Source organism: Lepeophtheirus salmonis, chromosome 5 (assembly GCF_016086655.4).
Source record: "Lepeophtheirus salmonis chromosome 5, UVic_Lsal_1.4, whole genome shotgun sequence".
Classification (NCBI taxonomy): domain Eukaryota; kingdom Metazoa; phylum Arthropoda; class Copepoda; order Siphonostomatoida; family Caligidae; genus Lepeophtheirus; species Lepeophtheirus salmonis.
Genome location: NC_052135.2, coordinates 68,388,915 through 68,404,932, shown reverse-complemented (window position 1 = coordinate 68,404,932; position 16,018 = coordinate 68,388,915). Strand labels below are relative to the sequence as shown.

At 29.2% G+C, this 16,018-nt stretch overlaps 1 protein-coding gene across 1 annotated transcript in view; it reads right to left on the bottom strand.

The window, feature by feature from the left end:
- Positions 1–4,064, bottom strand: part of LOC121118465 (FMRFamide receptor-like) — an 87,099-nt gene extending 83,035 nt beyond the window's left edge. The window contains exon 1 of the mRNA XM_040713049.2: positions 3,789–4,064. Coding sequence (XP_040568983.2) covers positions 3,789–3,947 — 159 coding nt within the window. The 5' untranslated portion in view covers positions 3,948–4,064. The remainder of the gene's footprint in view (positions 1–3,788) is intronic.
- Between the last annotated feature and the right edge of the window lie 11,954 nt (positions 4,065–16,018).

Genomic DNA, 16,018 nt, shown 5'->3' with positions numbered 1-16,018 from the left:
CTTGAGATTCTTGCTTATAGAGAGGGGTGAATGTCTCCTCTGCTCCCACATGAAACTACGCCCATGATATAATTACATATTATTTGGCACTATAATTTCAATGATATTGATCATTTTATAATTCATAACCATTAAATAAATCGATTCCTTCTACAAATTAAACTTTCCAATCCCAATTAAAATAATCAAACAAAAACATTTCAATTCTGGAAACTGCATTAATTTTTCTCCTTACCATAACAAAACAGATCATCTACAAAAAAATATGAGAAATTTCATTCTTGAGATTGTTTAGTAAAAATTCTATATTGTAGTTCAGTTACATTTTATCGATGTTTAATGTGAACACACATAGTTTGTTTTTTTTGCAAGTTTTTCGTGTTTTTTTTTACTTTAAATGACGGATAAATGTGCAAGCTGTTTGTGTGTGTTTGATGAAACGAAAAAAAAAAACAACGTACTATAAGTTTTTTACTTCAATGAAAAACCGAAGAGGATTTTTTAAAGTGTCAAACACAATATTAAATTTACTGAAAATCTTTCCAACAAGTTATTAATATTATAAATATTTGTTACAATTTTTAGATGAACATATTATATACTAGTTCATTAAATTTGATTGTGCGGTATTTAAACTTTAAATCGAATGGTTATATATTCAATTTCAATTGGTGAGGCTGGTTCTGAAACAGCTAACCACTTTATTCTTTTCGTTATTCCCGCAACATGAATACTTATACACTCTTCTTTAAAAATAATTTTTACGTCCTGACGTCTCATTACCTTTTATGATCCGTCTTACCAAATAACGGATTTTATCAGGTTCAATTAACCTGAAAAACCACGGTTCCTAAGGATTTCATCACTTTTTTAAATTAATAGAAATTATAGTACTAATATCAACGGATACGTTTATCAAACTGTCACAATATTGAGAAAAAGTATCCCAGATTGCTTTTATGTTATTGCCACATAAATGTCATGCTATATTCCTTCACCAGGGCCAGAATATATTTGTAAGTAACGATGGCGTCATCAGGGACTGATGGACTTTGATATTTCGTGAAAAGGGGGGAGTTGTTGGGCTTTTTGACGATTGATATTCGAACCGAATAAACTTTTCTCATAAGAGAAAAAAATGAATACATTTTCAAAAAATGTGTGATTGAACATTATTTTACCAAGACGGATTTTTTTATTGCTATTAAAATAGAAAAAAATAAAAAAGGAGGCCATATGGTTCCAGCGCAACTCTATTCCTTAAACATTTAAATATTAATAGTCAAGTTCAAAAGATTTGGATTTAGAAAATTTCAGAATTTGCCCCAAAAGCCACTTTTTGGAGTTTCAATAATCAAATGATTATAAAATTTTAATTTCATATTTTTCATAGAAATAAATTCTTAATTTATTATTATATTTTTTTTAATCTTGTATTCTAGCGAAATAAAATATCGATAATAATACCATGCAACAGTATTTTGGCCCACAGGCTAAAACCCACATTTATTATAGTTATTTAAGCCATCATAGCTGAACTTATAGAATAGACCTTATATTTCAATTTTTTTAAAATTGCCTTTAAAAAAGGTCGATTTTGGTTCGTTTTTGATCAATTCAGTTTATAATATTTATTAAGAAATTTAAGTGTAATAAGGAGGTTAGGTTGCGTGAATATATATATCAATAATATTCCGACGAAAAAAATTAATTAAATATGAGTATATAATTACATAATTTATATGTAAGGGGATTAAAACAAATTAATAGATGCTTCATATTCAAATTAATTGATTACTATTTACCCACTGAAAATAATTATATATTACTGAAGCATGCTTTGAAGAAATTAAGCAGATTCATTTTCTTATGTCTCCAGCGAAATTATTAGAACAAAAAGCAGGAAATATTATTTTTCTTCCGAATTTTGTACGGTTCTATTTTTTTAGGATGCAGGTGTGAGACTAAGACAAAACATGGGCCCTTCATTTTACGTGTGAGCTTTGCAGAAAAAAATTAAGAGGTAATTTTAATTTACATACGTCTAAATGACATTGGTTAATTTCTTACCTAGTATATATTGGAGTACTATTAATTTATTTGGAAATACAATTGACGTTCCAATGAATGTCAATATTAATATTTGTATAATCGGTGATTTTGTTCGATTAGGGATCAATCTAAAACTGTCTGGGATCGGCCGATTTAATCGAATCTTCTATATATTGCTCCATCCTTAATTTTTACATAGAAGTATATAAAGTAATCATAACACACTTTCTTATCTAAATTTACTATGATAAAGCCTTTCCATAAAATAGAATGATTTTTTTTTGTAAATAATTTCCATAATGATGGATTAATTCATTTTGCAAATTTTTCCTCCAAAGTCATAATTTATTTTACTTAAGCTATGAAAATCAACGCAAAAATTATAAACTAATATAAAACGCGGACAGTTAGTTAATATTAATTTTCTCATTAATATAGGGAGATTTATTGATTAATTTTTGACACTATGGTTCTGCCATTCTTTGTGTATAAAAAAAAACTATAACAATAAATATTTTGTCAGCTTGTAATAATGAAGGAGCAACAAACTAAAAGACAGCTCATTTCAGACTTCCTAGATGCTGAAGTTGAAGAGATGAGGATTCTGGACATTGTGTAGTGCTCCAAGAACCTCAAGGTGGGCAAGTTCAAGAATGATATAGAAGACCTCTCTAGGAAAGAAGGAAGTAGAGGGGGACAATTTAAAGAGGGATTCAGAGTTCCTTTCTAGGCTGGGGAAGTATATCTAGATGGACTCCACCAAACAGGACCATCAGTAGGGCCGAAAAGGGCGACTTGGAATTGTCTTCATACACTAGAACCCCACGCCACATTCTGGCAGAGGTCACATATGGAGGGAAAATCAGAGATATCGCTCCCCCCCAATACGAGTAATGTCCCTGTCTCTACGTGTAGAGGAGACGACAGGGAAGAGTTACAACAGTATATACGGATATAGTTTGTTTGTGCTTTTTTTTTTTTTGCTAATCAATTATTAAATTATTTATTTAAATCATTATTTAAAGAGAACTACGTGAAAGTTTATTTTAAAGGAGTTTAAATCTTCAAATTTAGATTTAATTTAACAAAAAAAAAAATCTAAAATACTTAATAATTAATGAGCCACTTAATGATATACACAATTTAATCTTGAGTTAAATTTAAACTCTGCTGTTTCACAATGACATATCAAAAATAATTTATATATAATTATCTAATCACACAGATTAAACAAGACATTAGACTAAATAAATTTTATTATAAAGCTTCGAAAGATAAGCTAATGGAAATAATACTGAACAAAAACTACAGACATGAAAAAAACATTTGAAGCAAATGCAATTACATTCTACTTGAAGTATACAAAAGTATAAAAAAACAATCCACTTTTATTCTCTACTTTTTTAATAATCTATGAGTATATACAAAAAGATAAACTTTCTGAAAGCTAAAAAAAAAGCATTTAAATTTATTGATTTAGAATTCAATGTATAATTTGATTAAATATTTTCAATAAAATGGTAAGTTTGTTTGTGAGGACCCAACATTTCATGAGACTATTAAAAAATACTATTAAACATAGACATTAAAACTCTCACGGGGTGCAAATGACGGTTGCACAACTTAACCCAGTACTTTATTATCAATATGATAAATTCTATAATATATCCCCTGGAGTTGCTTAGAGTAGATATTGAATCTGTCCCTTTAATTTTAATTATTTATTTTCTACTCACCATGTCGAAAACCGTAAGAAGAAGGAATAAATTATGGAAAATACGATGCTTTTTTTGTCGAGAGAAGACGAGAAGTGAAAAACTATTTCCAAATAGCCCAATCAATCCTACAGAAATTAATAAAACTCCTTCAACAACCCACAAGAATATATCTTCCATTGCATATAAGGATTAATTATAGAAAAAAACCCAAAACCGTCTATTAGGAATTCATTTGAGTATGGGCTCGCATAAAAGCAGGATATATATGGATACTGACAAGTTATTTGAGAAAGGGATTTTTTTTACAGACATTATTTACAGGCCAGAGTTTTTACGTCTCTTAATTTTTCGCTCTCTCACTTTTTCTCGACACGTCTGCTTGTGCTTTTAAATATTAGGCTCATGTATATATAAATAATAAATTGTAGGTGGTCACTTAATCCTTATAATACTATCTAAATAGGTATAAAACACTTTCCTATACGACTGTATGAAACAAAACATAAATTATATGAAAATATATTAATATAAAATTACGAAATTATTAATGTAAAAAAAGAATTTTATGAGGTTCTGTATTCGTCCTTAATAGAGGCCCCCTCTACAGGGCATCATTTCAACCAATATTATAGTAACGTATTTCAGTTTACTTCTAGAATTAGCTCAGTAAAAATTTAAGTATCGTTAAAACGTGTGAATATATCGCAATTGTTCTTAATTTAGGCCTAAAAAAAATTTTAATTAGGCTTATTAAAATAATCAATATCAAAATTGACGTCATAAAAAAAAAAGATTTTTTTTATGGGATAGCATTTGAAGTCGATTCAGACGATAAAATTTAGGACCCGACTTCAAAATTTAGGTATTTAGGAAGCAAACATATATTTTTTTGCTTAATAAAAAACATACAGTACTGGGCTCGAACAATAAGAGAATCATGACAACCCCACTTTTTGATATTTTACATTTATCATATACCTGTGGTTGTCATATTTTGATTTCCAAAAAAGGAAGAACTGTGGTCCAATTACTACAAGTGTAAGGGGGGTAATACTTTAAAATTAGTAAAATCTACCTAACAATATATTTTGATTCTTTTTATTACCGTATATATATGCTTCATTAAATAAAATGATTTTATCATTTCGTTATTTTTAAATTAACTTCCATTTTATACTTTTATTATTACAAAAAATATTTAATTAATATTATAATTAACAACGTATTATATAAATATATATTTGGATGACCAATTGTCTTTTTTTGTACAAACATGTCCTTTTCTATATACTAAAAATCGACTTAAATCATAAAAACCCGCACATTTTAGTAATTTATAAAAAAGTCCCACAAATGTTGTTAACAGGATGTAACTAGAGGATATGTGTGGCCTGAAACAAGAAGAATGACCAATTAATCGATCGATTTTTGCCCCTGTTAGAATAATCAGTAATTAGAAAAAAAATACTGATGTATTTTTATAGGCATACATAATGTCAGATATAATTAGAGTTTTTAGGCTGCTATTTAAATTTTATAAATGTTCCAGGGCCGTCGGAAGCTCAAAAATATTAAAGGTGGAAAAAGTGGAAAAACGAGGACCGCGTGGTAAATATTCTCCTCAAGAATTAAAAAGTAAAAGTAACAGTTTTAGATAGTTTAAAAAACTGTTCAAACAATAACAAAACTCTTGCTAAAAAATGCTTAGAAGTTACGGCCTTACCAATGATGTCATTGGTATATGAGTATTATTTTCATAAACAGAGAACATATCAACTTATGCAAATTATATCATTATTGACAAGAAATATTTTAAAATGTCTCCAATTTATATTACATAGATATATCTGAAATTTTTGTGGATTGTTTTGAAATATATATATTCTTGTTTACTTTTCATGTTCTCTATACTACAAAAAAAAACCTATTAATATATAATTACATAATACATACTTAAGATATGTAAATTGTAATCATTGTATATGAATATTATAATGAAGAAGCACTTATTTAACTAATAGTTTTTATTAATTAAAATATACACAAATAATCGATTTTGATTATATTTGACTACTAGAATTGTCCATTTTTAACTTCTTTTCTATTTAATTTTGAGCTCTTATAAGCCTAATAAATAAATTTTGATAAAACATGGTCCCTGACAAATTATAAAATTTTGAAAAAGTTTAAGAGGTTGCCAATGCTCTTGAAGTTTTGTAAATTGAAAATTTCAAAAGTTTTTTTATTTTTAATTAATGGTATTCTTAATGAATATTCGGCAAAATATCCCTTCAGTAAACTATGTCGGCAAATGTCGTGAGGGAAAAATGTTTATAGTGAATAGTTCTCTCACGGGTATACTATTGAATTTTGAATGAGTTAATAATACAAAATCTGCTGACCTCAAGGGTCAAACAGAAATCTGATCCCAACTAATTTAGAATCATTTGAAATATCTACTTTTTTTTATTTTAAATACCTCAAGTATAAACTAGCTTTGCAGTTTGAAGGGGTTTTCAGAAATTGGTATTTTTCGTAGGTGAAAAAAAAAAATGGACTAAAATTGCTTAAATTAAGCAAAAACTTAAGGCTGACTTGATCCGACTATTTTAGGGGATATCAATAAAAATACAACCCCACGTAAAGTTTTCTAAATAGTGTGTATTGTGCATGAGATGAGGTAAATTTTTTCCCTCATTTATTTAATCATCTTAACGTAAAAAAAACAACAACCTTACACGCAGCAGGCATAAAATCATGTTATAGGCATAACATCTAATTCCAACATTCAATATTTGAAGCATATCGCAAAAACAAAAAAAAAACGCACAATACTTCGCAATATAAAATAGGAGGTACTCTTGAAATACTTCTAAGGATGGAGTCTACTTTTAAATGGGGTTAAGTATTGGGAGGCATAATATCTAGGCAGTCTTCTTATAAAGTTGAGGCTCGTGTTCATCCTTAATTTTTTCTCCACATCCTTTCTCACTTTCTAGAGTACCTTTATATTTACTAAATCGTAGAAATTGCTACCAACAGAATTTCTTAATAATTAATTAAAGAAAAGGCTAAAATATTTATTTGTTTATGCAAAATAACTACTAAATTCTAAGCAACAGTATCATGTATAATGATATCATGTCCTTAAAAATATAATAAATGTGAAAAAATCAACATTCAACAAAAAATATTTTCGAATACCATATTGAAGGAATTGAAAAAAGTAAAGTCGATCCCTCCTGATGTCATTGAGGGTGTTGTTTTCTTTTTATTATTTAGTTATACATATATAAAATTAAGTTGAGTATTAAGTATAAAATTAGGTCCATTTAGATAAGAGATTCTTGAATTTTTATTCAAAATTACTGATCGTTGATTCAAAAGGTTTATTAATTATCTTAAATGTTGTAAAAAATTTCAAGTGTTGAAAGTTTTTTTTTGTTTAACAAACGAAAGTCATTTGTAAATATGATAACTCCACCTTTATTTATTTTGCCTGATTCATGCGTTTTTTCATAAATTTTCAATATACCACCTTTAATACTAGATTGGCATGTTTTTGGTTGATAACTTATTTTATTTGCAAGAAGGGATTTTTTTTGTAAAAGTTATTATATACAAGGTTGAACCTTAAAAAAAAAGTAAAGTTGAGATCCATATTAAGTCACATGGAAAAATTGAATCTCATGTCTTTAAAATTGAGACCTCTCAAGATCTCTTAGCAAATAATGCGATTAAACAAAGCAACGTATTGTAAATTATTGTAAATATTGTAAAGAACTTTTCTACATTAAATATATAGGAAGTCCAATTGATTTCCCCATTGAAGTAAAGAAAATCCAGAATTTCTATGGGGATCCCCAAAACACTTCTAGACTTCCGAACACGCCTCCTGTAAAAATTTTGCTCACAGTAAATCGGCATTTTGTAACGTACCTATGTAATTTGTTAAAACTATTTGCTTCAGTATGTGTGAAAAATACGTGTACTAGTAATGGGTTGGCTTTTTCAAACCCTCTTGGGACGGGGATCCTGCTCTTTTGAACTAAATAACCAGAATCTCTATTTTATTAAATAAAGTAAAATAAATCCACTTAAATATTGATGAATGAACATATTTTTGGTTAGAATTTTGGGTTTTGCAACTGTGAAAAACGCAATCCCACTCGATCCATGTAATATATTCCATTAAATCAGTCATTCCCAACCTTTTTCTTCTCTACAGGACCTTATTTTACTTTTTAATATCTCGCCACAGGATAAAATATAGCCTACCAAATTTATGTAATCAAGCACTGAGCTCTAGACGAGGCGAAAGAGTACCTTGAAGCACTATAAGGGGGAAAACTGTACTAAATATAAATGCCGGAACAGGCGAGCTAGGAGTAAGCTTGAATGTTTTCATACTTTTTCTGTTCAGAGGATTTTTTTAAACGAAACAACTACCAATTTCTTTTCAAGTTTAGTTAGTTACAAACAAACTTTTTCCCTCACGAGACAAAAATATTAGGTACAAAGGATGAAGTCATTTTATCATTTATCTTCATTACGTAGTTATAGAGTAACTCATCATACCCTCAGCGCTCCCTAGCGAACAAAAAATATTCTTTTAGCCAATTAAATTTGTACCAAAATAGATCATCGTTTCACCCCTTGATTTTAGGATTGGTCTTTCAGTAAAAGACGTCTTTACAGAACATATAAAAGAGCTGAAGAAATAAATAACCGTTCATTTTTCTTTTCAGGCCCTGAATCATGGAAAAACTAACAGAAAACATGAACAGTGCTTATTTCCCGCTTAATATCTATGCTGGGTCAGTAAACAAATATTTAAAAAATCTCACTAAAAATAAAGCCATTAAATATTTATATTATTGAGTGAATTATTACTAATATCTTGTGGATATGCTTAGGGAATAGGAAAATAAATTTAAAAAATCAAATATTAAAAGGTTTTTTTTTATGTCTTATTGAGAATGAGTCTCTTTTTATCATTCCGGGACAACAGAATCTCGAAAGAGAAATCTTAGAAGGTATATACTAGGGATGGATACATATCAATGTAAACTATTTTCATTCATTCACATACCCTTGATAAGAAATGAATTGGGATGGGGCTTTTGTAGAGCGCAAGGAAAATGACACACTAATATTTTTGCCACAAAAATCCTATTCCTTCCAATGACACGAGTCTAATTATAAGTAGACATTTTCAAACCTATCAAAATTCAAGATAATTACACCATGCAGCAGCATTTTGGAACACAAGCTGAAATCCACATTTATTATTGTTATACAAGCCGTACAATACGAAAATAACCATTAAAACTTTTAAACTTGAAGTTTTCCTTTAAAGATTTTTTTAAATCAAGTTTTTAGGATGTAACTAGGATTCAGTGCCATATTTTGATATGAAATAACTATATAGGTGAAAATAAAATTAAATAACAAATTGATACAAACATTTCTGCATTTGGAAAATGAATTATTAATTACTTTATCTTGATTACAATTGAAAAATCATGCATATAACCACCAATAATTGAGTAAAATGAAGGACCTTACATAGAAGCTAATTTATTTTTTCTTCAAGTGCTTTATATCCTAGCTGAAGTTATAAAAACGACATTATATTTCAATTAAAAAAACTTGCTTCTAAAAAAAGTCGACTTTTGGTCAATTTAGCTTTTAGTATTTATTAAGAAATTTTCATTAAATAAGCTGATTACGTTACATTGAATAAAGATTACAATACTATTCCAGGGGAAAAAAATTGAATCGCTTATAATTTATATATATATATCAATCAATCAATCATATTGAATATGAAGCATCTATAAACTTTTTTTAATCCCTTTACATCGAAATTATTAATAATATCAGTATATATTTTTAGTTAAAACATCATAAACAATTCATTTTTTTTCCTGGAAATATTATTGTTATCTATATTCAAATTATGTCGAGTTTTACAAACGATATTTTGAACGAGTCTTTATTAATGTCGAGTATGTTTTGACTTCGAGTAATACTCAAATCCAACTTTACTATTTTCACAACTTAAAGGCGTTTACTTAGAAATATTTACCTCTGTGTCGAATAAACAATATGTCTTCCCTTCATTGTAAGACGTCAAGAAGAAAGATTCAACAAAATCAAGTCATTTACGTCAAATCCATCATTTCCCCCTTCCTTTCTTCAAAAACTTGACTTGTCAAAAACACTAAGGATATTAACGATACTATCTCTTACTCAATACAATGTAGTAACTTAATAAAAATATTAAAAAAGAATGTTATGAGTCATTATTCCATCCACAATAACTTACTTTCTGCTATAAATTCGATTCTTTCACATTATAACAAAGATAATTTAGACTTTTTTAAATATTACGGTGATTATATTTTGATTTTCAATAATGAGTAGAGTTGATTTGCTCTGCATTGCCCTGTACATTAAAAAATTAAAATTAATTTAGAACTCTTCTGCTTAATATAAAAAAATGTAAATACCCACAAGTACACCACGGCCCTCTAGTTGAACGGGTGAAGTACTGGGCCTCATGGGAGTTTAAACTGCACTGCCACTCCATTTTATAATACACCTGGGCCCGAGTTAAGTTAAATTTATCCACCTACACTTCCCTGAGCATCACGAAATTATCCTAACCTACAAAATACACACCAGCCCTAAAGTTTTATAACTGAAGTGCTGGGTCTCCAGGGAGTTTAAAATGCATCGCCATACCATTTATAAGCACCAAGAAACACTTCAAATACGATAGAATATATCCCCAAACCAATACCAGTTTTAAATTCTAAGCACATCCATTAAGTAAAAAAAAAACTCTGAAATCTACAAGTACCTATAAGACGAAATAAATAAACGCAAATTGAGGCGACAAATTTATTGATTGAGGAAAAAATCTGAGATGTTAAATCTTGGAGCCTCTTCAGTCATACCTATATATTATTAAGTCTCGTATTCTTCATTTTTTTCCATTATCACTAATAGTGCACGAGTTGTTCTTTAGAGTCCGAGTTCCTTATTCCTGAATTTCGTCAACCGATTCAGTCAATGACAAAACCGAGTCAGACGAGCCTGTCAAAGTAGTTTCAACCACTTCTATGTGTGATAAACTTGTTTCCGCCATGCCAGACGTTACTACTAATACTGGACCACTTGTAGATGTTTTATTCCTGAATCCAGATGTCACTGATGCTACATTCAAACTAGAAAAGGGAATAATCAATATGATGTATGTGCTCCGGCATTTTATATGGTAACTGATACAGCGGAAATCACATTTATTCCTAGGCAAGTCATTACTCACATTGAACATACAGATCCTAAATGGTAACAGGACGTTGGTACAGAAAAGTTGGACATTTCCCTGCTAATTATGTGGAATTGATTCATACTAATAAAATTGTTCAACATATAATGTAGACACTGGTTAGTGATTTTTATGTGTGAATTGAATAAAAAAATAATTTTCCCATATGTAGACAAAGATTGAATAGTATCGAAATAGGATAGTATGATTCCATCATAAAGATACTTTATTTTTTAGAGTTCTATGAAATAATAATAATAATTTTCTGAGTAGAAAGAAATCGTAACCAAATCCGATAGGCTATAAAAAATAATTAAATGATAAGTCATGAACAAGCTGATTTATGGTCAATGACCTATAATTATATGAAGTTTATATTTTAAAATAATTAAATGCAGGATTTCCTGGGAAAATAAATATTTCCCATGAATTTATGGGAGGGGTAAAATCCTGATAACTCCTCGGAAAATTAGATTTCGGTATTTCGAAAAAGAAACCCTAGAACGCATTTTAATTTAATATTTGTGATAATGACGCCATTAAAAAAATGCCCTTTAAATTTGGAAACGTTTTCCAAAAAACGAAATATGTAAAAACACTTTAAAAAATATAAATAAATCTTTTACAAAAATAGTAAAAGCAATGCTTTATTATGTAATAATGTGTATATTATTACCCTTTCTTAAAGCTTTCTATTGTACAAAAAAAAAAAAAAAACAGATCTGTTTACATGCAACAAGGACATTTAACTAAGGCATTAAAGTTAATAATTATTTTGCATTCAATCAACCAAGGAGTGGGTATTTATATTTATTTTTGTATAGATGTGTTTAACAGAATATATATATTCGAAATAAGTAAATCTTCTTGATAAAAAAAATAAATGTATTTCTGTCTGATAAAGTCAATATCATTTAATTCGACTTTTTTAAAAATATTTTATCTTCTACAAAAAGTACTTTGAACCTTTATTTTTAGTCATAGCAAGTAATACTTTCTTGTATCTACGAGCATGAATAACACAAAGCAAAAAATGTTTTCTGCTTTTCATACATAATAAAGGACAATTACATTTCAACTAATCATCTTTTTAATGTTCAAGACGTTTTCTTTGAGATTTATTTCCTTCCATTGAAAATAATCACCTTCAAAAGAAGAATCCTTATGAGAAAAGCATCTAGGTAATTAAGTATTACCTATTTGTAGTGAAAAAACTACACATCTGCATGTCTACTGACCTAGGGCTTCAAAATAATTTATTGTTCGATTTGATGAAAAGTATGTTTGGACTGAATTGAAGAAATTGGACACCATTTACTTCATTGGTATTTTTCCAATACTTCTGTACTTACCAATCTTTCAATACACACTTAAAACCTTTCAGAAATAATAAATTAAATTTATATAAGTATTCTTCAAAATAATTTTATCAACTATGTACATATATCATGAAGCTCTCTAAGTAATTCAATATTTGAATAGCTCTTTCCACATGAATCTTCAAGGAGGCTATTTTTTTAAGCAAATATGATTTTTTTGCAATATAAATTTTTCATTGAACTTAAATTTTTCTCATTTCATTATGTTTTTAGTCATAATTATCGATCTAAATCCTATGAGGTTCTGCCACGATACTAGCACCGTGCATTTGCAGACAAATACAGCCGGATGTTATGTTAAACAGTCCTTATTGCATAGTCATAAACATAAACATAATACATATAGTCCGTGAGTCTGTTAAAAAATAGTAACCAAAAATTAATGTGGTCCTAATAGATGGTTTTAATTTTACAATGCTGTTTTTATAATTATTGAGTGGAGTTATGTTATATAACTAAGTATAAAGTAGTCACTAGTGATTGAAAAACAAAAACAAAAATGAACACTGATCATTTGTTGAGAAGTTATAAGTGTGAAACGTTATGACCACTAATTTACTCTTCTCCCAAGCATTCTTCAAATAGACAGAGTTACCACGTTAATTTCGGTTTCTTTTTTTAACATACCAGTGGATAATATTATTTTCATTTACGGTGATCCCCCAGACAATTTGAAGAATGTTTGTTAGAAAGGCAGTTTAGCTGTTATGACGTAAATCAAATAATTAAAATAACCCAACCCTCCACTCAGTATCTACCGATGATATAGGCAATCAGAGTTCAACATGGAACTTACTTTTATAACTCTCCAACAAATCTTAAGGGTTACTCATCCTCTTTCAACAAACTAATGATTCCTTTTAACTTATTGTTCTCTTTTCAAGAATCAAAAAGTAATGATAACACTTTTAGAAAATTGAAATAATATTTTCAACTTGTAACTACAGAAAGAGGCTTTCTCCTCCAATATCATATTTTTTTTCATCATTTCTAATGCATAAAATTTAGTGAGTGGACTTTCGGGGAATTTTTTTTTGCCGAACGGACATTTTGCAAAGGACAATTTGCCGAATGTATCTTTTGCAGAAGAACAATATCCCGGGGAGTATCATAGAATATTAGAAGAGGTCTTTGGTGCTTAGAAACGCGTCGGCAGTAGATTCAAACTACATTCAAACCCCATACTACTGTGTTGTGTTTATAAAATGATCATTAATGAATATACAAATAGTTTTCGGCAAAAGAACACTCATTAATTTACCTATATGACATCTATAGTTTATCAACAATACTTATTTATCGTACTATCTTTTTAAATGGAATTAAAATATACAATCGTATATATCGATAATTTTATATCATTTTTCGGCCAATTGTCCTAAATAGTCCCTAGTCGAAACGTTCGTTCGACAAATTGTCCTACAGCAAAAATGTTTTAATGCAAATGTCCTAGAACCATAAAACTTATCCGGGAACAAGGACCGTGATCTTGTCCTTCCTGTCCGTTCTTCAAAAAGATTTAAAACTGATCCTTCGTGACGTCATTGAGAGTGTTTCTAAGTAAATTTGCCTTTACCAAAATTATATAATTAATAATGAATTAAAGAGATAAAAGCGTTATCTTTTAATTCGTTATCTAATTTAATCAATTTAATTTTACTCTTATTTTCTACATTAAAAATTTAATAATTAATAAATTAAAGTAACATAATAATGGACTATAGGACAATCCTTATTTTAAAAAAAAGAAAAAAAAGATTTCTTGTTCTGAAAAATCATTCGTAGAAACCCCCTTTAATATGGATTTCCAATTTGCAATAATTTATGCCAACAGTTGCATAATTCTTTTATAATATCATATATATTAATAAATTAAAGTATATCTCAACGTAATTATTTGTCTAGGTACTACGTTAAGTCATTTTTGAGTGTATTTCAGGCAGGCTTGTATCCGTTCACCCATTTCCCGTTCAATGATTCATTTTGTAAAAACTTTCCGTTCGCAGTTCATTCTTTCATTTTAATATTTATCTAGTATAAAAAGTCCAACCTAAAAAAATATTCATTAATTTATAAGGTCCTTTTTGTTTCGTAATACATACGTAGTTTACTAAAAGAAAAACAGGCAATCCGTGGGGTCCTAAAATTGTACTCTCAACTTTTATAGAATGGTGTCCAATTTCTTCAAATGCTTTTGTTTTTTAATAGCCCCAAAATATAGGCAGTTCTTTTATTCAAGACAACCTCCAATTTATTTTCAACAGCCTCCCTCCTTTAAAAAATAGCTGAACCGACATCTTTTTTCTGAGTTATCTTATTTACTGGAATGGCTGACTGTGGCATAGACAATATAGGCAAATGCCAAGTGTTCTGTTGATTCATGGGTGCTATATTGGGGGTGAGAAAAAAAAAAAGAAGATGACCCGAACCTAACACGACTTTCGGGCCGGGTTCAATTTTTCCAACAGCATTATAGTTGGGCCAAGTTGCACCCATAAAACTAGGATCTGGTTGGTCTTTAGTTGTCAGTTTCCATTATTTTATTTTCTGTCTGATTTTTTTTTTTTTTTTTGGTGAGGCCTCTGATTGAGTTTAAATTGCTCTACTAATTTTTCGGAATCCTGTTTGCCTGGTTATTTAGAGAAAAGTGCTCCGTTTGATCGTATTTTTCGATCTGTAATTGATTGCTACTACATCTTCCTTCCGAAGAAGGAGGATGAGTCTCTTCTGAGAGTCGTTCCTCTGTTGATTTTGGTTACTCCCTATCTTCGACCCTAGCATTTCTTTTTCCCCCCGCATTTTCTTCCAGAATGTGAGGACCGTTGCTCTCAACCATACAGTGTTCGGGGGTAAGACGCTCAGCGATTTCCTTTTAAGAGCTTGTTCATACTCCTAAGTCTTTAATCTTTTTTTCAGTACAAAATTGTTTCATATGCCCAAAATTGAAGCATTGTTTTACACTGAAGTTTGACTCCAGAAAACTTGGTTTTTATTAGATATCCTTGAATAGGTACAATCTGTGGTATAGTTGAGGGATCTTCGATTAACTCTACAATATAGTAGCATTTACGCCATAGTTCCTTTTAACTTGTATATTTTTCTTCAGCCTTAGCATCGGATGGGTTTCTCTTTGTATAATGATCAATGACTTCACGGAATTGCTTCATCTAAACAACCATTTTTTTCCCCCTTATTGACCTTCTTGAAAGTATTGATCAATGTCACTGCTAGTTTGTTCTTTTTGTATACGTTAATTTTATCAATTCCTTTAAGCTAGAAGATATGTGATAACTGTCTCAGAAGCACCATTTACATTTAATTATTTTTTTGCTTTCTTCAAGAAATTTCCTTCCCCTGAAATCAACAGGGATCATTTATAGAAGCAAGTTTAACTTTAACCAAACCTCGGATTAGCTCCTGCTAGCTCATGTTCAATACATCCATATTTCACAGCAATATCGTAGACATCAATATGTTTAACATTACCCCTTTATAGGGTAACCCTTCTTCATTTTCTGTTAAACTTCGAA